The 24,974-nt window shown below is 61.6% G+C and overlaps 1 protein-coding gene across 1 annotated transcript in view; it reads right to left on the bottom strand.

Moving 5' to 3' along the window:
* SHANK2 (SH3 and multiple ankyrin repeat domains 2) overlaps positions 1–24,974 on the bottom strand; it is a 499,107-nt gene that overhangs the window by 265,747 nt on the left and 208,386 nt on the right. The window contains 3 exon segments of the mRNA XM_021082645.1: positions 4,081–4,194; positions 9,831–10,000; positions 22,271–22,592. Of these exon segments, the coding sequence (XP_020938304.1) occupies positions 4,081–4,194; positions 9,831–10,000; positions 22,271–22,592 (606 nt within the window).

Genomic DNA, 24,974 nt, shown 5'->3' with positions numbered 1-24,974 from the left:
CTAAAGGCGTCCCATGAAACGGCGAGGACAAGACACATGGCCCAGTTCAAACTGGACGAGACCTGTGAATGGCTACTTGTCAGGAGAAGCTATACACTTGGTGAATAAGCACACAGACGCGTATAATCAAAGCCGTCTTCAGAAAAGTGCAAATGACACCTGCCGTCGGATGACTCCACACCCGGGAGAGGGGCTGAACCCAGACGGACGTTGTCAAACGTTCCTGAGAAGGTGGAGCCACTGGAACGTGCAGCGCAGCGGCCGGGAGCACAGGAGAACTGCCAGCCGCTTCCTATCAGAGCCAACACACTCCTCCCCTGTGAGCCAGCAGCTCTGCACGTAGGCGCTTCCCCAAGACAAAGGAAGACACGTCTGGAGAAAGACTTGCACAAAAATGTTCCTAGCAGCTCCTCAACCATGAGCCCAGGTTGAGCAGCGACCCAAACGTCCATCACCAAGAGCATGAATGAACATACTGGGGTATGAAGAGACCACAGCACACTCTCGAGCAACTCAAATGGACAGAAGACTGGTCTGCAGACCTGCCGCGGCATCCGGCTGCGTGAAAGAGGCCGGGCTCGGGAGTATGTGTGCGGGAGGTTCCGGCTCTATGCCCTTGAACAACAGGACACCTGATCTCCGAAACCGAGCAGGACCCTGCAGGGCTTCCTGGAGACAGACCACCCTAGCCCTGGGGACAGGCCACCTCGCCTCTTGTTTGCAGGAAGCCTTTAGCGAGCACCCCAGGTCTTCGAGTTCCAAAGAGCCAATGTCGTCAGAGAAATACAAAACCAAAGGGAAGCAGTCCCGCAAGACAAAATAATACTAGTTGAGCCACCAAACAAAGTCAAGGACCTTTCGTGCCCCCTCAAGGGCGATAGACAGATAACATCCTGAGCCATGTCCTCCAGCTGTTTTGCAGATACGGACACCCCCACCAGGGGAGAAGGTTACTTGCACGCTGCCCACCAGCCCAGAGACCCCAGACAGGATGGAACCAGGCTGATGACCAGGAGTCCTGAAACAGCCCCCCTGGGACCTCACCAGCAACCATCAGAGAAGTGTGCATGAGCTGATCACACAGCCCACCACCGCCCCCCCGTCTTTAGGGCCCTCCCCCCAAAGCTGTCGAGCAGTTTTGAACATGGGCTGCCCGTTCTCCTCGCTGGGCCCCAGGAATCTTAGCTTCACTTGCCTTCATAACCCAGGGTCAGCAGATGGGCTTTGCTGCCCGGGGCGCCAGCGAACCCAAGTCTGATTCTGATCCGTGGTCGCCTTGCAGCAGGGAGCGGGGCCTGAGAGATCTTTCTGGGCCATGAACCGGTTTCCCATCTTCACTGCAGCTGGAGACACAGGCATGTGCATTTGCCAGAATGCCCCCAGCTCTTCTATCACCTGCCCATTTTTTACCGCATGGAAACCACACCTCTACAAAAGGTGGCGCTAAGTGACAACTTAGAAAGCCCAAGGGAGGCGTTCCCGCTGTGGCTCAGCAGTAATGAACCCGACCAGGATCCACGAGGACGCCGGTTAGGTCAGCGGGCTAGATCTGTGGGTTAAGGACCCTGTGCTGCCGTGGTGTGGGGCAGGCCGGCAGCTGCAGCTCCGATTCCACCCCTAGTATGGGACCCTCCATATGCCGCGGGTGCAGCCCTTAAAAAAAAAAAAGCCCAAAGCAAATAGAACCCAGATGGACCACTCTGGACTCTCCTACGCCCTGAAATCCAGCTCTAATCCCATCTCCTTTGTGCTGTTCCCTGCCCTCCCCAGGTGAGGGGGGCCTCCCTTCTCGGACCAGCAGCCCCCGCCTCTGGGAGAGTTTTCACGGTCACAAGTGCATCCTTAGAGGACAGAAGATGGTCCCGCAGGGATGCCCCTGACCGAATCCCCCGAACCTGTGAGAACGTGACCTTTGGAGGCAAGAGGGAATTACGGTTCCTAATCAGGTGGGGCTGATCCGATCACACGAGGACAAGGACCTCCAGAAGGGAGGACGAGGAGGCAGAAGTCAGGGAGATGCAGCCTGAGGCCTGGCCCCTGGGGGGTGTGAACACAGAGCAGGGGCCACCAGCCAAGGAATGCTGGGCCTCCAGGACCTGGAAAAGGCAACGGAGTGGACGGGCCCCTGGTGGTTCCAGAAAGGAACGCAGCTCAGCTGACCCCACGAGACCCTCACCAGACAGCTGACTTTCAGAACCAGCAGATAATAACTCGAGTTTGCACAATGTTGTTTTCCAGCTCCAAGACCCTTCAGGGCACTGGGACCTAGGGCTTGTCTGTCTCCAGCTCAGGTCCTTGCAAGATGCCCGGGCCCAGGGGCTGCTTGGGAAACGCAGGCAGCTCGGATGCATGGGGTCCGCTTCCACGGTTCTAAAGTCGCCCAGGGCACCTGGGTGTCCCCAGAGCTGGCTGGAGCCCCAGGGGCGTCGAACCCGGTGCTCGGCATCAGCCTCTTTCGAGAATGCACTTTCCCAAGGATCCTGTCCTGGGCGCCGGAGCCAAAACGCCCTTCTAGGCATCTCCCTCACGCCCCCTAGCACAAGCACGAGTTCTTGCCTCCAGGAAGCCCCTTCCAGAGGAGACACGGCAGCTGGACAAGCTGCACTGTGTCCAGCCACCCGGTGGGGACGGGGCCAGTGGGCGGGGAACCCCCCCCCCCTGCTGGGGTCGGGGTGGGGAGGCAGCATTTTCTGGAGGCTGTGGGGAGCAGGAAGCTCAAATCACCCCCACACATGGACATCAGCCCCGTCCAGCTGTGAAATTGCCAGCGATGCCCCCGGGCGTTCCATTGGAATGGAGGGGGCGGGGCACCAGCGGTGCCCAAGTTGTGAACTGAGAGAGGAAGGGGCTGGACTTCCTCCTGGTCAGGATGGCAGGGGACGGGGGTAGGCACCCAGCACCCAGCATCCAGCACCCAGGAATCTCGCAGGCCGTGGCCTTGCCCCTCCCAGACCGGGCAGGCTGGCAGGCCGCTCGCAGGAGAGCACAGGTGGGGACCAGGGGTCCAGCCTGGACCAGCGGCTCAGTCCATCATCAGCACACCCACCCAACACCCCCTTGTCAGCAGTGCTGACCAACGTCCAGCCAGCCGCCTTCCCCAGCCGAGCACATCCAGTCCTCCCTTTCAAGGTCAAGTTTGGGACATCTCTGACCTTGACACCCCCACAATATGTCAAAGACGACAGGTCCCTTCTGGGGTCTGAACCTGAGAGGGACAGCAGGAAGCTTAGCCAGATTGACGCTCCCTTGAAATCAAGTTCTCAAGAAGGAACGGCTTGGCCTCCACGACACAGACGCTGCAAAGCCAGGTCTGGGCTTCCCAGGGGTTCAGAATGCCCCACTTCCGGCACGGGCGGGGGCTCCCGGTCCGCAACTAGGCTGGGACCTGGAGGGGACAGGGCCCCCGGACTGCCCAAGGATGCAGCCAGCCCTTCGGCCACAAAGCAAACACAGCCACTTCCGACACCTGCATCTCAAGTCTGGGATCTACCAGGAGCCGCCGAGCACGTGTGGACCAGGCTCTTACAAGACACGAGTGCTTCGCTTTTCTCTGACTTGCCTCTGTTTTCTCAATACCATTTTATAGAAGCAGTTTCCTCTTAACATTTTAATCAGGTCAATCTTTGGGCACTCCCGTTCAGGATGGGCGTTGGCAGGGGCTGCATCTGGGCACGCTGGCACGATCGCCTTCCTGACCGCCGAGCTCTTTCGAGCAGTTTTCACCAGGACATGCCAGGGCAGAGTCCTGGGGAGTGTGAAGCTGCCTGTTCATGACAGCGGCGTGAGGGCTCGATAACGCAGTTCAAGCACTTAATCAACCCCCAAGGCATGTTTCCAGAGGCTACAACGCATGGCCCAAGTTTCCTGGCAAGTGCCAGGAGCAGCCTTTTAACTCAGCGCTCCCACACTCTCTTGCAACCGATTTCCGGGCTGAACAAAGCCTGGTGGGGCTGCATCAACCGCTTGGAGGGTCAGGATGTCCCCATTAGGAAACGCAACCTTCCTCGGTAACCACGCACCTGCCCGTACCCGCCGCGCACGGTCACCAGCAAGGCCGGCCCCGGCCTGGCACCGCCTTACCTGCCTGGCTGTCCTTGGGCTTGCACTGGACTTCCTCCACGCACTCGGCCGGGAACCACCCGATGTGGCCGCGGGCGCTGCCTTCCCAGAAGCCCCCCTCGCCGATGCTCAGAACTGGAGACAAGGAAAGGGGGCGTGGTTAGTGGGCGGGGCTTGGAGGGTAAGGGGGGCGGTGCGGGGGAGGAGGGGCTGGCGGCGGAGCCCACAGAGCCAGGGGCTCTGGTGCGTTTGTCCGCTGACCATGCCTCCTGTGGCTGCGGACCAGGGGCCCGGCCAAGTGTCCCTTGGAGTGGACAGTGTGGAGCCTCTGCAGCCTCCAGGTTCCCTCCACCCGTGAGCACACAGCACGTGGCCCCTGCAACCCGTCTCTCGGGTCCCAGCTGAGACGGGAGTGGGAACTCCGAGCCCCTACCATCAGTTGCTTCAGGTGTCCCAGTGGGGGGACAGGCCACCCAGATCAGGAGAAGGAACCATGAGGTCGTGTCTGCCCGGCTCAAGCTGGGGAGGGGGGCCGGGTGTTCGAGCTCACAGGATCTTTTTTTTTTTTGTCTTTTTGCCTTTTCTAGGGCCACACCCATGGCATATGGAGGTTCCCAGGCTAGGGGTCTAATCAGAGCTGTAGCCACCAGCCTATGCCAGAGCCACAGCAACACCACATCTGAGCCACGTCTGCAACCTACACCACAGCTCACGGCAATGCTGGATCCTTAACCCACTGAGCAAGGCCAGAGACCGAACCCTCAACCTCATGGTTCCTAGTCCGATACGTTAACCACTGAGCCATAACGGGAACTCCTCACAGGATCTTTTAAACCAGTTTTGAGGAGAGAGAATTCACGGCAGGAGACGGAGAGGTCGGGCGGGTCTGTCTGGCGGCCACACGATGCTGCCTGGACTTGGAGGGCAAGGGCACGCGGGCTGATGCCCCACAGGCTGCCCCGGGCCTCCCACCGGCTTAGTAAGAACCTACAGGTGATGGTGGTGCTACGAGCAGCTGGGGTGCGGGGTGGGTGGGCCTGTCCCCAGGGTTCGCTGCACAGTGAAAACACCAAGACCAGGGCGGTTGGACAGACGGCTGCAGGGCTGAGGGCGCTGGGTGCACAGAGGGCCTCACGGGTACCCCCTGGGGGGGTGAAGCATGTTTGTCTTTAAACCTGACAGATGCTGAGTGTGGATGAGCAAGGCGGGCCCTGGGGGGAGGTGTGACTGCTCTGATCCTGGAACAGACTGACCCCTCCCGAGCCACCTGCCCCCCTGCCCCCATGACCTCAGCATCCCTGTCACTCAGCCTTGGAGACAAGTCTGTGGTCAGGCCCAGGGGGACCCACATGGGGGGGCTTCTCTCCACTGGGCCAGGCACAGGAGGAAGGCCACCTGCAGCCCGGAGCCCGGAGAAGCCCTCTTCCAAATTACTGATGGGCAACAGTGATAGTGAAGGAGGAATGCCAGCCCCTCGATGGAAACACCAGAGACCCCCCACCTGTCAACCGGGACACGGTACAGGGACACCCAGGTGTGTGCACGCCCGCGCACTCACACACGAGGTCACACTCCAGCAAGTCGGCTGCCTCTGAGTGTCAGTGTGGAGAAAGCCCTTCCCCACTTCTGGGTTCTTCCTTGTGCAAGCCTGACCTGCAGGCTACTCTACACTCCTCAGCCACCAGCCCCATAGGGTAAGGAGGCAGAAGTCAGGAGCATCAAGGTTCTGCCCCACACCCCAGGAACCCAGGTGGGGGTCCCCACGCCCCAGGAACCCAAGCCAGGGTGTGGTGCCCTCTTCACACCTAGATCTTGCTCTTCCTCCCTCGCCGGGCCCTGCTTTGGAGGCACCCGACACCCAGTGGCGGGGAGCTGCGAGCCCCGCCGAAGAATGGAGCGGCCTCTGACCGCCCAGCAGCCGCATAGAAACTCGTGGTGGAAACGTCTGAATGCCCCTTGTCCCTCCGAGCAAGGCCAAGACCACAAAGTCACGCGGGTGCCACGCACGCGGCGGCGTGGGCGATCCCCAGATACACGGGGTGGGGGGTGGGACCCTTGCGGGCTCTGGATCCGCATCTGCCCTCTGGAGTTGGCTGCGGGAGGTTTCACCGGAGTTTCCATGTCGGTACAGACAGAGGTTGTGGGCTGGGCGGTGTCCCCAGTTTTCTTAAGTTGGGGTCCTCGCCTCCCACACCTCAGACTGTGACTGTACTTGGGGACACGCATGGCCTTTAAAGAGGAGATGAAGGTCAAGGGAGGTCACGGGGGTGGGGCCTGACCCCACAGGACTGGGGTCCTCAGAGGAAGAGGAGGTCGGGACACAGACACGCACAGAGGGACGGCCCTGCGAGGACACGGGGGGCAGACGGCCGTCTACACGCCCAGGAGAGAGGCCTCGGGAGGGACCCGCCCTGCCCGCCCCTGGGGCTCAGCCTTCAGGACCAGGGGAGAGTGAACCCGTGGATTAAACTGCCTGGCGTGGGGACGCCGCTAGAGCAGCCTGAGCCGACTCGCACGACAGGCTGATGTCTTTGCCCACAGTCACTGTGAGGGGTGTCCAGGGAAAACGCGACGTCCCCAGCCGTGTCTGGAAAGCAGCAGGTGCTGACGCGTCTGACCTGTGTGTACCTCCTCTGTTTCCATCTGTGACGCGTGGACAAGGACATAAGTCCCCACATGAAGTGACTGGCCACTGGGTCACCGGGAGGACTCCACAGGCCCCTCCCAAGCCCAGCCTGAAGCCCCGCCGGGGCCTGGGGGAGACAGCGAGCTGGCCCACGTGCGATGAAAGTCCAGGGCTGTGGCCAAGGCGAGGGCTGAGCTGGGCGCGGCAGGGGGCCCTGGGCGAGGTGTGTGTGTGTGTTTGTGTGTGCATGCAGACACCGGAGCAGCCTACTCAGGCCTGCTTTGTCCTCACGTGGGCCACTGGCCCCCGCCTCCCAGGCGGCCAGCCCTGTGGATTCAGGGGCTGACCCACCAGGAAGAGATGGGGTTATTTCTAACAGCGCCACCCAACCGTCCTCAGGCAGTAGCTGCGTCCTGGCAGCCTGGCCTTCGCAGCTTTCTCGGAACGGTGGCCGCTCTGCCTGGCAACGCTGCCCCTGCGCTCCTGGGGGGAAGGCAGGGCATCACGGCCAGAGCAGAGGGGCTTCCCGGGAGAGCTGCAGGAGGGTCCTGAAGGCCTGGGTCCGTCTGCTCCCGCGACCCCGCCTGGACCACCAGCTCTGATGGGAGCGGTTCCCCCGGGGACATCAGATGCCCTCCCGGGGCCTCCAGGTAGGGGAAAGTGAGGGTTCACGGCCAGGCTGTAGTGCTGGTGGTGCCAGGGCGACAGCGGCCCTCTGGGCTGACACCACGGTCAGGAGGCTCCTGTCTGGGGACCAGCACACGCTCAGCAAGGACATTTCAGTCCCCTTCGGCCTGGGTCCGGGGGGGGGCCCTGCAATGGAGCTGCAGGCCAGCTCCTCCCTGGCCGCCAGCCATCCGTCAGCAAAGGCAGCGCCCTGTACACGGGGGTGAGACGGCCACGCTGACGCTTGTGGGGCAGCGACAATTACCCACTATGGAGGGGATGTAGTCTGTATTAAAATTCCACATGGCAGGTCAGGGAATGCTTATATTTACATTTGGAAGCCTGTAATATAAAAGTGAACCAAAATGCTGCATTAAATATAGGAATAGTCAGGGACTTGATAGATCTGTCACCCAAGACCCCGCTGGACCACACCCCAGAAGGCAGGGCTCAGCCCTGAACGTGACGGAACAGGGACAGGCACGTGGGCAGAAGCAGGCGGGCCTGCGGGATGCGCGCTCGCCGCAGCGGAGAGATGCAGGGAGCTGCACAAGGGAGCATCTTTGCCGCAGTTGGGAGCTGGACTGAGGGAGGCCACACGGCAGGGCTGGCAGGGGAGGGGCACGTGTGGCCTGTGCACCTGCGTCCCGCGTGGCCTGGAGACCCAGAAAGAGGAAGCCACGACACCATGCATCTCCAAGAGACTGGCGGTGTCCCCACAAGAGAAAGAACCAGGGAGGGGCTGGCCTGCCGAGTGTCCCCACCTCTCTGGCCAAACGGATGCAGAGCAGCTCGGCTCAAGCTGGGGACCTGAGCCCGCCCACGCCTGTCACCCAGGCGACCCTCCAAAAGGCAAGAGAGAGCATCACCACCTCACAGCTTAACACGTGAGGACCCCTCCCGAAAAAAGCAAGGCCTTGAGCCCGACCCTGATGTGACCTTGACAGTGGGACTTGAGACGGGGATTTCAGAGGACGCTGCCACCCAGTCCCAGGGTGTAAAACCACGTGTGCTTCCCAGAGTGAAAGTCTCAACAGAGCCGCAGGGAGCCTCAGCAAATAGAAGGAAACTATTTTAAAAAAAGACCAGTGGAACCCCTAGAGCTCAAACCTGTCATTTCTTCGTTTTTTTCCCCTCCAACCTGTCATTTCTGAAATTAAACAATTTGCAAGACGATGGACTTCACAGTAAAGGGAGCATTTCAAGGGCAAGAGTAAGTGAACTTGGAAAGAGACCCTCAGAAATGACCTAAGGTTAAAAAAAAGGATGAGAGTAAAATGAACAGGGGCCCTGGGACTTGTTAGTGCCACCAGATGGTCAGGTGACATGCAGCTGGACTACCAGAGGGACTCGGATGGGGCTCCAGCTGCCCCCAGAAACTCGTAAAACCCAGGTGACGTTGGCCGCATTACTGCACAGTCTGGAGGAGGAAGCAGGCCATTACCAGCTGGGGGCCGGATGGACTTGAACTTGGCCGACTGACCCCTAAAGGGTATACTTTCTACCCTCCGTCTTCTGAAAGCCTGCCCTCCAGCGACAGGGCCGGGCATGGGGTGCCCGTTCCTGCTTCACAACAGGTGTGCTCAGCCCGAAGCCCACACCGGCCACTTCTCCACCTCCTCCTCAGGGCCCCTGCACCACAGCCTCTGCTACAGCCCCTGCCAACCTCCTGCACCCGCCTGCATCACACCCATCTTCCCTAAAAGCCTCATGTCCCTCACCTTCCTGCTCAGCAACCATCGCTGGCTCCCCAGTCCCCTGGGAACAAAGTCTAAAGCCTGGCATGTGTGGTGGCCCTCAAGTTTTTTTTTTTCTTCTTAGGGCCACGCCTGCAGCATATGGAAGTTGCCCACTTTGGGGTTGAATCAGAGCTGTAGCCACTGGCCTACAACGCAGCAACAGCAACGCGGGATCCTTAACCCACTGAGCGAGGCCAGGGATCGAACCCATATCCTAGTTGGGTTCTTAACCCACTGAGCCGCAACGGGAACTCCCCCTCAAGTCTTTTCACCCCCTCTTCCCAGGGTCCCGCTTTGGGAACGCTTCCCTCTAAGCTGGTGGCTGTCCTTGGTGCGCTGCAGGCCCCCGGACTGAACCATCCACCTGGACGCCCCTCCCTGGCCCCCAAGACTCATCCAAATCTGACCCCTGCTGGGCCCCATCCCAGCGCCACTTCCTTCTGAGGCTCTGGGAGGCTTTCCAGGCGGAAAGGCGCTCTGCCCTCCGATGCCCTCGCCTGCCCCTCCCCTGCACTTCCTGCAGTGGACCTGGCCCCGGACCTGCGTGTGCTGCCCTCCTAACGGACTTCGGGTCGCCGTGGCTGCCAGCATCGCTCTGATCCCCGTTCCCTCCCACGGCTCTGGGTTTCCCACGGGGCCCCCGCGGGAGCAATGCCCCAGACACTGCCACCACAGTGGGGGTCGACCGAGGCCGAGGGGCCCCGGCCTGTGCCTGTCCCCGGAGCAGAGTGGACACTGACCTTTGACCCTGTCACCACGGTGAAGGGGGATCTCGCCGTCGACCTGGGGTTGGTATGGCTTGACGACGACGAAGAGCCTCCCGGGCACGGCGCTGTACAGCTTCCGCCTGGGCCCCGGGTACTCGAAGGCAGACAGCGTGTCCTTGTTGGCACCTGGCGGGAAAGTGGGCCTGCAGCGGGGAGGGGGACAGAGACGGAGAGAGAGGGTCACAGTCTGAGACAGAGCCAGGCACACTCCAGACCCACGATGACCCATCCGTTCACAGCCAACGCCGAGCCGAGAGCAGTCACGTCTGAGCTCCTGGTTCTGGATGGGGCTGGGGATGTGAAAAGGCCCTGGGGCCGCACTCTTGGTTAAAAGACGCTGGCAATTCCAGCAATTCCGCCTCTGCACGGACCCCAAAGACGTGAGGGCAGGGCTCAAACAGATATTTGCCCAGGCACGTGCATGGCAGCTTTATTTGCAAAAGACGGAAACAACACAGGCGTCACTGATGGATGAGCAGACGCACAAAATGTGGTCCATTCAGACGAGGGAGCACCGTTCACTGAAAAGGAAGGACCTTTGGTCACAGGCTACACGGGAGGGTGGTTGAGGACGTTATCCTGAGGCAGGGAAGCCAGTCACGGCAAGACAGACAAGGCACGATTCCTCGCCATCCGGGTGTGGCCAAAGCCAGGGGGACGGGTGGGGCCCGGGCTGGGGGAGGGGAGGGAGGGAGGGAGGAGGTGCCGAGGGGGGACCGAGGGGCAGCCTCTGAAGACGAGGACGGTCTGGGGACCGAGCGAGTGGTGGCTGCGCCACAGGTGAAGGTAGCAAGTGCTGCGCAACGGTACACAGAAGACGGTCAAGGCGGTGACCAGCGTGTGCGCTTCGCGGTCGTAAAGAGAAGACCCCGGGGCAGGTGGCGAGCAAGGCGGCCCTGAGGCTCCGGCGCTTGATCGGTCTCACCGCGAGCGCCGCCGCCGGGCAGGGCAGGAACACCTGGAACCCGCGGCCAGAGCTTTAACCAGCAGGTGCAGGCGGCCCAGGTGCAGCTGCCCCGGTGACAGACACTCCACAAGTGGGTTTGAATCCTTTCTTGGTTTATGTCACCATTTCACAGAGGGTGCCTGCTTTTCCAGGTCTGTTGGGGAGTGTGGGAGCCTAAAGCTGGGCCAGCAGTGGTGACAGAGAGAGAGACAGAGACAGAGAGAGAGACAGAGAGACAGACAGAGAGAGAGAGACAGAGAGAGACAGAGAGACAGAGAGATAGACAGACCAGGAGAGACAGAGATACAGAGAGAGACAGAGAAAAGAGAAGAGAGAGGTGGGGGAGGGAGGGAGGGAATGGAGGGGGGAGGGGGAGAGAGAGAGAGAAAGCGGGGTGGGGGCGAGGGGGGGCGTTCAGGTTCCCAGAGAAACGTGCAAAGCGGTCTTCCCTAGTGACATTCTGGTGTCATTGTGACAGGCGACGGGGGACCAGGGCTGACCTTCCTGGAAGGAAAAAGCGTGTTCTCACGGGTGGCAACCTCCAGGAGGCTGACCCGGCCCTGGCCCTGGTGGGTCTTCAGGCAAAGGGCACCCAGAGGATGCGTCTGGGCGGGGCTTCAGGACGGAGCTGGAAAGCCAGGAAAGACCCCCCCCCCGCCCCCGGTCTCCCCAAAGGGCGCCCAGCCACGGGAGGGAGGACTATTACTGCTACTTGGGGAAGGTATCAGTATCTGAGTCTTGGGAGGTGGCCCGCTGGTGTCTGGACCATAAAGGGTGGGGTCCCCAACTATGGTTCTCCTTTTTTCTTTTTGGCTGCCCTGAGGCCCATGGAAGTTCCCAGGCCAGGGATCAAATCTGAGCTGCAGCTGCGACCTACGCCACAGCTGTAGCCATACCAGATCCTTAACCCACTGTGCGGGGCCAGGGACGGAACCCTTGCCTCGGTGGCAACCCAAGCCGCTGCAGAGACAATGCGGGGTCCTTAACCTGCTGCACCACAGTGGGAACTCCCAGGGTTCTCTTTCCAAACTTCAGATGCCTTGGCCTGGGAGCCCACCGAAGGAGCCTTGAGCTTTCTGTGGAGTTCTTACATTTAGGCATGAAACTGGCTTGCAGGGAAAATTCTAGAATAGGATGTGACCACCCACTTTTGGGATTTACGGGAACCGCCGTGCTCCTGGTGTGCTGGGCTTCGGCTCCCCCTGCAGCCCTGGTACCCAACGTCCGGTGTGCGTAACGCGTGTCACCGTTCACATAAGCCTGACTGCTGGATGCTGTCGCGTTTCTCTTTCCCCCACGGTCATGAACGTGAGCCACGGGAACCCACGTCTGCACACGCCCCGCGCTCTGCGTGGACCCCGATCTGTCATAGTCGGATGAGGAGGAGGGACCGCCAGATCTGCCTGCCTGACCCCAGAGCCCAGGGCCCTCCCTGAACCCCGTGGAGCAAGTGGTGGCCGTGTGACCTTTTCTGGGTGCTCACCTGGACGCAGAGGACACAGAGCGCTGAGAAGCTGCAGCCCCCCACCCTCGGGCTCTCCTGTCCCGAGGAGCCCCCACCCCTGCCCCCTAGCCTTCTCTGACCAAGTTAGAGCCACAGAAAGAGGTCACAGCATCCTGAGAAGCAGCTGCTCCTGCCGGTGGCCTCTCAGCCCATTCCCTTCCTCCTCCTCGCCCAGCGGGTTACAGATCCATGTGCACAGATGGGAAATTCACCCTGGGGCTCGTCCCAGAGCTGGCTGCTCCCTCTTGGTGGATGTCATTTGTCCCCAAACACCCTGGGAGCCTGAGGCAGCGATTCTGCAATAGCCCAGTTGTGTGACCGCCTCTGGTCCAAAGGGGACACCTTGGCAAGGCTGCCGACTCCCAGAGAGGGACGCACAGGCCACCGGAAAAAGCCAGAGCAGCCCTCAGGTCCCCACTGGGGGGCCGCCCCGCCCACCTGCTGCGGGTCTGCCTGTGTCCTAACAGGATATGAGGGTCTGTCATTCCAGCCACCTCAGCTCAGCCTGGCTCGGGGCTGGGGGCCAGGGGGGCAGGGGGGATGGGGAGATGGCACCTTCACAAGGGGCCCGGCATTGCCAGGCATCTCCTCTCAGCTTCCCAGGAAGATGGTTTCTGGTAACCAAGGGGACTCAGCTCCTCAGCAACAGTGATGGGTCCCCTGACGCCCCTCCATCTGGACCCAAGGGTTCAGAAGAGGCTTGGGGTCAGCAGAGGGTGGGGGGCGGGTACCACACGCCAGGGTCAGAAGGACTCCCTCCCCCAATCCGACCTCCATAAACAGTGTGCGAATCTCCCTTGAACACCTGCCATGAGCACCTGAGTGATGGCTGTGGGGACCAGCCACGATGGGCTGCCCATCACCCAGGCTGGCCTGGCAGCTAAGCAGCAACACACGGCTCTGTCTACACCATCTCCACATCCCTCCTGGTGGCAGCCTGCATTCGTGGGTGCTTGGAAGCGCCGCATGTATTAAGCCCCATCAAGAGACTGCAGGTTGGTCCTATGGTGATGGGCTGTGGGGACGCTTCTGGACAGGAGAAGTGATGCAGCAGACACTGGGGGAGGTGAGCAGACGGGCAGGTCAGCCGAACCCCATAAGTTGGTCCCCAACACCAGAAGACGAGGTGGCTCTGAGGGGAGCAGGGTAAGGCAGGTGGGCTTCTCCCACAGGAGAAGGGGCAGGTCAAAGATCAAGGAAACCATAAACACGGGCCAGGCCGAGGGTGGCTGGGGTTGAGCAGAGGGCAAGCCACCCAACTGGGGCTGCCAGACTTTACTCCCAGCTGCTCTTTATATTTAGCTGCAGAAGTGGAAGTCACAGAGCTCTGAAGTCTCAGAGAAGCCCCCACACCCACAAGGGAATCTCCGTGGGCAACCCCAGACCATACTGTGCATGACCAGTGATAATCAGCAAGGAGACTGAGCCCAAGCTGAAAAGTCAGTCCTCTGAAGAAGTCCATTGACCTGCCCACCCATCCATCCACTCAACCACCCACTGGCTCACCTACTCATCCATTCACCTATCCATCTATCCAGCCATCCACTGACACATCTATTCATCCATCCATCCATCCATCCATCCATCCATCCATTCACCATCAGTCCAGCCAGCCACTCATTCACCCATCCATCCATCCACTCAACCACCCACTGGCTCACCTACTCATCCATCCTTCCGTCTATCCATCATCCATCCATCCATTCACCTATCCATCTATCCAACCATCCACTGACTCATTTATCCACCCATCCATCCATCCATCCATCCATCCATCCATCCATCCATCCATTCACCATCAGTCCAGCCAGCCACTCATTCACCCATCCATCCATCCATCCACTCAACCATCCACTGGCTCACCTACTCATCCATCCATCCATTCACCTATCCATCCATCCATCCATCCACCCATCCATCCATCCATCCATTCACCATCAGTCCAGCCAGCCATTCATTCACCCATCCATCCATCCATCCACTCAACCATCCACTGGCTCACCTACTCACCCATTCATCCATCCACTCAGCCATCCAATGGCTCACCTACTCATCCATCCATCCATACATCCATCCATTCATCCATTCATCCACTCAGCCATCCACTGGCTCACCTACCCACCCATCCACCCATCCATCCACCATCGGTCCAGCCAGCCACTCATTCACTCATCCATCCATCCATCCACACATACACCCATCTGTCATCCACCTACCCATCCATTCATCCCCCCCCACCCAACTATCCATCCTCCATCTATCCACCCTCCAGCCATCCAACCACTTATCCATCTTACCACTTCTGCAAACAACATCTATTCCCTCGTCCATCCAAATTTCACAAGGGCCCCATGAACAGCTTGACTGATCACATACTGTCAGAGGTTGGACAGGTCAGTTAGCCTCTGGAAGCCTGTTTCCCCGTCAGATACGAGGGGATGATCTGGAGCGACCTGAGAGCGAGTCAGCAGTGAGTCTGCACAGGTGTTGCGTGAACACTTCTGCCACAGCTACTCTACTCTAGTGCCTCAACTAGAAAGTGGGTGACAAGATGCACGTGTCAGCCAGCTAGTTTCTGCCGGTGCCAGCGTGTATGTGTCACTGGGCAGACAAGTCAAAGCAAACGGAGCTCCAGTGTGGCTGGGAGCTCTGCTCCTTGGGCCATTTTGCAGATGGTTGGCTCCCAAAGCCATCAGTCCAGGCCCAGAAAGCCTTTGTCTAAGAACAGGAGGAAGCTGGTCCTTGGAGACCAGAGCACGCCTGTGGTTCTAGGTGTGAGCAGTGATGTGTGGTCCCACACAAGTGCTGAAGCATCTTCTCACTGCAGGTTTAATTTCAGCTCACAAAGCACCATTTCACAGGTGAGAAAACAGAGGCTCCCTAAACAGTGACCAAATACAGAGATACAGAGCGGGCCTCACGTCCTGACTCCCCGACCCTCGCCCAGGGCTCCCTGCAAGCTCCCTGCTCTACACAGTGGTGAACCTGGGGGACCGTGACCTCCCTTGTCCCTCTGCTGCGCCCTGCTCTTCAGTGCCAGCCCCCAATGGTGGCAGGAGCCACAGGGAGCCTGTGGGTTGGGAGTGCCACCCCCTCTCCGGGACTAGGCTGGGGCTGTCCTGCCTATGCAGAGAGGACGGGTCTCAAGTTTCCCCACCTCGAACTGTCCCCACCTGCCTCGCGTTCCATCCAGGAACAGCCAGGTGGGCTCCCAGCCGTGTACTCTGGTATACAAGGGCTACAGCCCTGAGTTCTTGATCTCAGAGAGCTAGCAGTTGGCAGCGGGTGACCTGGACACTTCCCCGCCATCCTGGGTGGACAGGGACCAGCCCGCAGGGGAACTCCTTCCCTCATTCCTTCATCAGTCACCCTCACACCCACCCATTCATTCAAGGGCGAGTATTCAGCCTGTCTGCTGACACCCACAGGCTCTGGACAGACGTGGGGCTCCTGGGGAGAAGCATGGGTGGACAAGATGCTTGCCTGCATGTCCAGTGGGTCAGCACAGAGGACAGGGTGACCAGTGGAGAGGGCACGGGTGGTGGGGCAGGCTCCGTGGGGACATCTGGGGCAAATGTGATGCCACAGAGAGCAGGACGTGACCGGAGGGGTGCGGGGTCACCCTGGTTGTGGTGAGGGCGGGGCTGGGCTGATGAAGGCCTGAGGCCGGCAGTCCTGCGGGCAGAGTGGCCGGAGAGTTAGACAAGGAGCTGGGGCCCTCCTAGAAATCAGGGCGCCCCCAGGCCCCAGGCTCACACCGGATGGGGGGAAGGGGGCTGCTGGAGGGCTGCCAGCTGGCAGCTCTGGCAGAAGGTGGTGTTGCCAACACAGAGGTCCCAAGCTCTGATCCTGAGGACAGGTGAGTCTTAAGCATAAGAGCACAGACCCCATATCACCCTCGTACCATCTACCCCTCCGCCGTGGGGCCAGGGAGGGATGCAAGAGCTCTCGGCCCCTCCTGGCTCCTGGCCTCTGCTGTTCTGGTGACAGCCTCCCACACTCCACACCCTCCCTGTAAGGTCCTGCGGAGGCGCTTCGGGGACAGACAACCATCCGATGTCCCAAACCGCTGGCCACAGCGACACCCACTCCGGAGAAGTGGGGTCCACTGTGATCCCAGAAGTGTGCCTGCCTCAGGGCACCCACGCTGTCCAGCCGCCCCTACACGCTCCACGAGGCCCTCGGGCCACCAGTGCTGGGATTCCGCCTGTTTGCAAACCCGAGGCCACCCCTGGCTCCAGGCGGCGGGGCCTGGGTACCGAGAGCCCCCAAGGATGGGGAACATTCCCAAATGTCCCTCCTTCCTCATGCTCTCCCATCTGCCCCATCACACGGGCCCCCGCCCCTCCCTGACGCCTGGCTGTCCCCCCTTCTTCTCCTTGGGAGCCCCCTCCTCCCTGGAGCCCCCCTGGCCTCTCCCCCAGGGGGGTCTGACCCTGACTCGCATGAGTTCTGACTCTGGGGACCTCTGTCAGGGCTCCCTGTCCTCAACCACACCAACCCCGGGGCCGGCCCGTCTCCTGCCCCCGTTTCTGGTGCATTTACCTCTGTGCAGTGAGAGCCCGTCCCAGGCTGGTCGTTCATACATTTATGTGACCAGCAGAGAGCAAACTCCAAATGTCCCCAAGTATGAAAGGAGAGAAGCGACGTGTGAGGGCAGCCCGTGTGGTGCCCAGACCCAATTCCTCCAAGGTGGAATGCACCTGTTCCCCCAGGGACCCCTTCCCTGGGCCTGCCTCCAGACCAGGTGGCCAGCACAGACTCAGGGGACCGGCCCTGCACGGCCCCCCTACTCCTGACATCTGGGTGACATGTCATCGGCCGGGCAGCAGGCGGGGGTGGGAGAGTGAGGGATGGCCTGCCCCCCCGCCCTGCCAGCTTGGGCACCTCCCAGGTCGGGATGGGCACAGGGAAGGGAGCAGCAGAGCTGTTCTCACCAGGAAACCATGTCCTGTGCTGCTGGGGGAGCACAGCTGTGGGGTCCTGGTCCCCATGTCCCCAAGAGGCAGGGCAAGGGCGCGTGGAGGTGGACAGAGACCCGAGCCAGAGGGATGCCACCGCGCCCCTGCACCCGGAGCCTGCCCAGATTGGGGCGTATCCCCTGGAAGGGGTGTGGAGGGCGGAGTGGACTCCTACCACCCCAGAACCTTCTGGAACCCTTGCTTCTCCTGCACGGCCAAGTTCGGGGACACAAAAGCCACTTGGGTGAGTGACGGACTTTGCTGCCAGGGTCCAGCCAGTGGCAGAAGGCTCTCCAGCCCAGCCCTGGCCTGTTGGGAGGTGGGGGCTGCTGGCTCCCTGAATGCAGGAGACACAGCCAGCGAACTCGGAACTGAACTCGGAGGACTCCTCTTCCTGCCGAGCTGAACCCATCAAGGAATGGATCCTTTGACGGGAGGGTGGCCAGCCGCCCGAGCATCAAAAATACATCAGGAGGGGAGCTCCCACTGGGGCGCAGAGATCGGGGGCATCTTGGGAGCACTGGGACACAGGTTCCACCCCTGGCTCTGGCACAGTAGGTTAAGGATCCGGCATTGCAGCAGCTGTGGCTTATCCCTCCCAAGTGTGGCTTGAATCTGATCCCTGGCCTGGGACTCTATATACCGCAGGGTGGCCAAAAGAAAAAAAAATCAGGATCTCTTCTGAACCTGGGGAGAGCAGGGTAGCTGGGAGGGGTCCTAGAAGGACCCCTACTCCTCTCTACACTCGGGTAGTGGGCCATGGGGCCACCCAGCAAAACCCCTTCTCAGGCAGGTTCTTAGGGATGTGCACCAGCCATACCCGTAGGCGCCACTAGAGGGCGTCTCAGGCAGGTGAGCACAGAGCCTCCACCTGGGACAGGGCGCCAGAGAGGCAGGGTTCCATTCTCTCTGGACCCTCTTCCCTCTTGGCCTTGCACTCCGGTCCGCAGGTGACCGAGGGCTGGCTCCACGAGGAGGCTGACCCTGCCCACAGCTCTGAGCCCAGGCCAGGAGGAGGCTGGTCCACCAGGGCTGGCTGGAGCCCAGGGGTGAGTGTGTGGGGCTTGGATGGCTGCCGGGGGGGGGGGGGTCTCGTCAAGTCTGCACTTGAGGGCTTGGCCCAAGGCCGGTTCTGGCCACATCGCACTCCTGGCTGAGGTTTCTGGGGCCTCGGGTGGGCGTTTACGGCTCGGCCTGGGAGGGGCGCTGAGTGGCCCCCTTCCCTGCGAGCAGTGAGAGAGGAAGGAGGGCGTGAGGTGGGTGAGCAGCCAGAGGGGACCCCCCAGGGGACCTGATCTTCTCCACGTCCCCTGCCCCTTAGCCCGAGCCGCAGCTGTCACCAGGATGATGGCAGACCCCACCCTCCAGCGCCTGCCTCCCAGTGAGTGGCCCAGGGTCCTTCGAGGCGTCACGACAGTGGCACCAAAGGCAGCCAACACTCGTGCGGAACTTACTAGGAGCCGGACGTGGGTCTCAGCGCGGGGCGGGTGCTAACCTCGGTTTCATCCTTGTCACAAACCTTTCAGTCCCTCTTTACATACAAGAGCCGGCACGGAAAGGTCAAATGACCTGCCCCTCAGCGTCCTGCAGCCAGCGGAAGGCAGAGCTGGATGCAACTGGCGGTTTGGCACAGTCGGCTTGGGCGACAGGCCGTGGAGGCAGCTACCCCCTAAGGCAAGATGGGCAGACGGAGGGGTGCGCGTGGACCCGGGCTCTCCCCTCCACCGCTGGGGAGCACCCTGACCCACCTCCGGGTTCTGCGATAAACAGAAAGGGCTCTGAGGGTGCCCTGGGCCACCCTGAGGCTGGGAGAAGTGTCCTCAACTGTCCCAGGAAGGGCGGGGCTCCGAGCTGCGAAGACAGAGACGGGATGGAGGCTTCAGCCTCCTCCCAGGGGCCCCCAAAGGCCCGGGGCTGTGCTGCGGAACCCGAGAGTGGGCGCCCCATCACCGGCGCTGCATGTACGGCCACTTCTCAGGCAGGAAGCCAATGCCCTGCGTGGGGCGTGGAGGCCACCATCACCCTTGAGATCCCAGGGATCCGGGGCACCTGGCAGGTCCCCGTTAGGACGGGGAGGCGGGGGTTAAGGCCCCCCGGCAGTCCGAGGGCCTCTGCCACACACAGCCGCCGTCACCAGTGAGCAGAGGATGGGGGGCGGGTGGGAGAAGGTGGCGAGGGGCTGGCGGGGCCACTCCGCAGGGCAGTGGGGCCAGGCCGGGCCAGCTCTCCCTGGTGGGACAGGCGGCCAGCCCTGTGACACACTGAAAGTCCCATGTCCAAGGCAGCCCCTCAGTCCTGGGCAAACCACAGCCCGGGTGACGGGGAAGCAGCCCGGCCAAACGCCCAGCCTTGGGGTGGACACGGCGTTGAGCCTCGCCTGAGGGCCGCTTGGATCTGGCACCGCTGTGGTGAAGTCACCACTCAGTCCTGAGAGCAGCCCCGGGGCGGGGGCTGGGTTTTCAGGGTCCTCACGCCGCAGTCACGATGACGGGGCTCAAGGGTCAAGGCACCGGCCCGGGAGAAGCCAGGACGCGCGTGCGCAGGAAGTGCAGGCAGCAGGCACGGGGGACAGGCTGCCGCTGTGACCGCCTCACACACACCCGAACCCACACAAGGGCAGGCACACGGGTGCACACACGAACACGCATGCACACACACACATCACACACGAACCCACACAAGGGCAGGCACAGGGCACGCACACGTGCACACACAAATACACAGGCACACAGGGATCCACAAGTAGCTGCACCCATGCACACACACAGTACCCACAGGCACACATGCACAGACACACAAGTCCATGCATGCAGTCACACCACCACACACCAACACTCGCCAACGCATGCCCTGAGGCACACACGCGACACAGAGAGGTGCACACACAGGTGCACGCTGATAGGCAACAGCCACGTCCACACACGGCATCAGACAACCAGACGGGGTCCCTGCAAGACGCCTGCTGCTCTCCCCTCTACACAGCAATATTTCGTTTGCAGCTTTTGCAAATCCCTGGCCACCCTGCCTTCGGTATCTTATTAGATTCCGTCCTGCAGGAAGAGGACACACTCTTTTTAAAATTATAGTCATAATTCTGGCTAACGGTGTGAAGTGGAATTTGAGATCTCGGGGGAACCCTTTAATTTAGCTTTAAACTGCTCGCCAGCACCTGGGACTTCTCTCTTGGGGTGACTCACAGCAAGAATCTAGACGAGGGCCAGGATTGGCTCCCGTGATCTGAGACCGAAACTAGGGGGTGGCGGGGGGGAGTGGTCACGTGCTCTAGGGCTGACATGGGCCTGGGGCTGCTGGCATTCAGGGGGGCAGGCCTGCCCCACGGGCGTGCTCTCCCCATGCCCTCGTGGCTGCGGCCTAGACACCACCAGCCGGCTGCTCATGGTCACAGCAATCAGAGCTCTTCCAGGACCATGAGAAGCACTGAGCCCTCCCCAGCATCCTTGATCAGAGTGGGGCGCAGCATCAGGAATAACCGGCCCAGCGGGCTCCCCGCAGGCATCGGGATGGCCAAGCGGGTCACTGGGCAGAGGGCTGCCCAGAGGGGACATTCGGCCTCACTGGAAGCGCAGCGCCAGCCAGGACACGTGGGAGTGGCCGCTCTCCGGGGGCCGCCGTGGGAGAGGATAGGGTTCACGGAGGACTGGCCCCCCCTGACCTGCCCCAGTCCTCTCATCCGTGACTGGGAGACAGAGCCCTGGCCCAGGTGAGTGTGACGGGGACAGACAGGGCTGGTTTGGTGGCTCCCAGGAAGTCTCGCTCTGGCGGGACAACGTCTGAAGGTCACGTGAGAAGGTGGAGCGTGTGCCCAGGAGCCAGAGGTCTGGGTGGGGACGAGGGAGCCGGGGCCGGGCCCAGAGGCAGAGTCAGATGCCTGAGGGGGTCCAGGCTTGGACTGGCCTGTGCTGGCCTTGTCTCCTCGCCCGGGAACAGGACAAGGATGGGGGTCTCGCCCCCTGGGTTGCCTCAGAGTCTGCCGAGACGCCTTCTCTGCCCCCGCCTTGTGAACAGACACAAAAGGACCAGCAGGACTGTCCCTGGGGCTGTGGGGAGCTCATCAGGCTCCAGACCTGGCCCCCAGGAGCCCCCCCCTTGTGCTGGGGTTTCTCGTGACTCGGGCGCACTGGCATTTAACGTGGCACCGGCAGGAGCTCGCAGCCCAGAGCCTGGTGGTGGCTTTACGGCCTCTCTGTTCACACTTCACTCTTAAGACCCAGAAACCGAGGCACAAAGTAAGGAATCAGGCCCCAAACACCAGCAGCCGCGCCCAGCCTCCCCGGAAGCTCAGCTGGCCCATTGCCTGGCCTGTCCCCTGAGCAGTCCCTGCGGGCACAGTGCTCAGAAGGGTGACTCTGGGTGCCCGCTGCGCTCAGGAGACGGTCTGGGCTGGGCAGGTGGCAGGACTTTGGTTTTACTGCCGCAACACGGAGGGACCTGACATTCTCCTACCGAGCGAAGACAGACAGAGAAAGACAAACACCGTGTGACGTCACTTCTATGCAGAATCGAATACAAATGATGCAAAAGAGCTTATTTATAAAAAAGATTTCAAAACCCATCGTATGGTCGCCATAGGGGAAACCGCTGTGGGGAGGACGGATCGGGAGGGTGACAGTGACATGGACACGCCACTGCAGAAAATAGATGAGTGACGAGAAGCTTCTGCAGAGCACAGGAGGACCTACCCGACAGTGCGTGATGACCTAGAGGGGTTACTACACATCTTACATGTATAGAACCCAGGTAGGTGTATAACCGAGTCACTGCGCTGTACCCCTGAAACTGACGCAACACTGAAAGTCAACTCCACTCCAACACAACGAAATGAAAAACACAGTTAAGTGTCCCAACCTCTGGTTTGGAGTAAAGCAGGCCTTCTGCCCAACCTCTGGCCGTGCCCCGAGTTCGAGAATCCGGGGGCCTGGCGCACGGATGCCTTCCCCTCCCTGTCCCCACGGGAGCCCCCGCGCGCCCGGCCACTCCTTACCCGATGAGCCAGGGCTGCTGGGGCCTCTTGCCGTCCTCGCCGGCGGCACCGCCCAGCCTGTTGAGCGAAGGGGACCGGCTGCGGGGCCCGGGGATGTAGCTCCCGACGGTCTTGGGGACCCCATCGGGCTTGCTGGGCCCCTGCTGCAGCAGCTGTGGCGAGAGGCTGCGGTGGGAGGTGGCGGCGGAGCAGACGGCCCAGTCGGGCGCGCTGGCGTTGAGGTTGTTGTCGCTGTTGGAACGCAGCAGGACCCGGGGGGCGGCCAGCGTGCTGGGGGGCCGCCGTCTGCGGTTGGAGTACGCCGGGGCCTCTCGGAAGGGCACTGGGTCGGAGAGAACGGGAGAGGAGGGTGAGGGCACGTGTGTCACGGTCCCCGCGGCCCCAAGCGCGCCAAGGACGTGGACACTGTGAGTTCCGTGCCGAGCCCCCGGCGGGCCCCGCGGTGTGCAAAACTCACGACACAAAAGCAGGGGCGGCTGGAGACGGAGAATGTCCCCATCCACGGAGGCTCAAGCCAAGGCTCGAGATGGAAGGGACGTGGGGTCCAGCTTCCATCCGGCAGCGCCCATGCCGCCAGCAGCCCAGAGACCGTGGGACGGGTCTCCCCGTCTCCCCGCGCATCGGGACACGGAGGCAGCCAGAGGTTCTTCCTTGGCACAACCTGCTCTGGGCACTGTGGGGCTGGACGATGCCGCCCTCCCCGATTCCTCTGCTGGAGTCCTACCCCGTGGGGCCTCAGAGTTGGAGCTGGATCTTTAAAGAGGAGATTAGGTCAAGTGAGGTCACTAGGGCGGGACCCTAATCCTGTATAACGGGGGTCCTTAGAGGCAGAGGAGGTCAGGACACAGACACACACAGAGGGGCGGCTCTGCGAGGACACGGGGAGGAGACCGCCGTCTACATGCCCAGGAGACAGGCCTCGGGAGGGACCGGCCCTGCCCACCCCCGGGGCTTGGACTCCAGCCTCTGGGACAGGACACAGTGAGTCCTGCTGTTTCAGTGGCCTTTGTGACACAGCAGAGGACTGACTCACATGGCGCAGGTGCTACTGGTCACCATCGGCCTGCCCCCCGCCCCCCGGGGACACTGCTCTCCACCCAGCAAAGCTGCCCGGGCAGCGTGACACGAGGGAGGACGCGCCTCACTCTGTTTCTTTCCAACTTCCAGACCAGAGGCAAGGCCCTCGCTCTGCGCGATCAGCGCGCCTGGGGACGTGGAATGGGGACACGGCCCGCAGGGACCGCGAGGGCTGGAATCTACACGGCGGGCCCCCCGGGTTGCTCCCAGGGCTGGAGCCAGAAATAGAAAGTGTCCTTTCTAAGAAGAGCCATCTGAAGGAAAGTAAGCCTCCGGGCTGCAGGGGCAGTGGCGCGCCAGCAGCCCCCGGCAGCCAAGGACGCAGGCCCCCTCTGAGCTGGGCACCCCAGGCAACGTCCTGTTCCGGACCGGACGTGCATCCTGTGGCTGGAAGCTGTGCCCAGCTCTCAAGACTGAGCTGCCCGAGGCCATGGACTGGACTGCAGAGCAACAGGAAACACAGCCTCCAGGAGGGCTGCTCTGGACGTGGGAAAGCCCGCGTCTGAGAGGGCACGCAGGAGTTCGGGACGGAATCCTGGACAATCCGTGGCCCTGGCTGCCCAAGGTCAGGGGTAGTGAAGTTCGCCATGGAAACCAGGGACAGCTGCACCCCATACGGCGCCTGGGCCCGGTATCAACCTGCTGCTGCCAGCCCACTCTCAGGCTGGAGGGTTCAGCTCATAAGGGACAGAGATGGCTCTGGCAGGGCTCGCTGGGATGGGGTGGCACTGGCAGAACTCACAGGGGACAGAGGTGGCGCTGGCAGGGCTCACAGGGCACAGAGGTGGTACTGGCAGAGCTCATGGGGGACAGAGATGGTGCTGGCAGGGCTCACAGAGGACAGAGGTGGCACTGGCGGAGCTGACTGGGATGGGGTGGCGCTGGCAGAGCTCACAGGACACAGAGGTGGGACCGGCAGAGCTCACAGGACACAGAGGTGGCACTGGCACAGCTCACAGGGCACAGAGGTGGTGCTGGCAAGGCTCACAGGGCACAGAGGTGGCGCTGGCAGAGCCCCACCGAGACAGCTGTGACCCAGGGCTCCCCTTGGCCGCATCCTGGGGATGCAGGACAGTCTGGGAAAGCAGAGGGGCAGCCAGCCCGGGGAGCCGACAGAAAGAGCACCAGGCCTCTGAGGACACGCACCCGGAATTCGAGTCCTGGTTCTCAGTTGTGAGAACTTGGAAAAGGCCCGCCCGGAGGTCATGTGCTTCCCAGCAGCCCCCTCACGCCGACCTGCGTCCTCTGAGGCCCGTCTGAGGCCCGTCTGCGGGGGCGAGACACACTGTCACTTGTCACGCAGCCGGGCCCCTTCGGCTGGAACTCGCACAAATGAAGTCTTGGACGCCAGTCTGGCCGGGAGGGAGGCGGGAATGGGAAAGGCCTGCCCTGTGACCTCTGCCCTGTGACCTCTGTCTTGCTCCACGACCTCTGCCCTGCCATGACCTCTGCCCTGCCCCGTGACCTCTGTCCTGCCCCGTGACCTCTGTCTCCCGGACCCAGGAGCCTGCCCTCCCCAGGGCTCAGTCCACTGAGGAACCAGCCCAGGCCTCACCCCACCTCCTAGAAACATCGCATTTGGGGGAAACGTCCCAGGTGAGTGTTTGCTGGTCACCAGGGGAAGCCC

This window comes from Sus scrofa, chromosome 2 (assembly GCF_000003025.6).
Source record: "Sus scrofa isolate TJ Tabasco breed Duroc chromosome 2, Sscrofa11.1, whole genome shotgun sequence".
Taxonomy (NCBI): Eukaryota; Metazoa; Chordata; class Mammalia; order Artiodactyla; family Suidae; genus Sus; species Sus scrofa.
The sequence above is the reverse complement of the archived record's forward strand: the minus strand, read 5'-3'. Positions and strand labels throughout refer to the sequence as shown.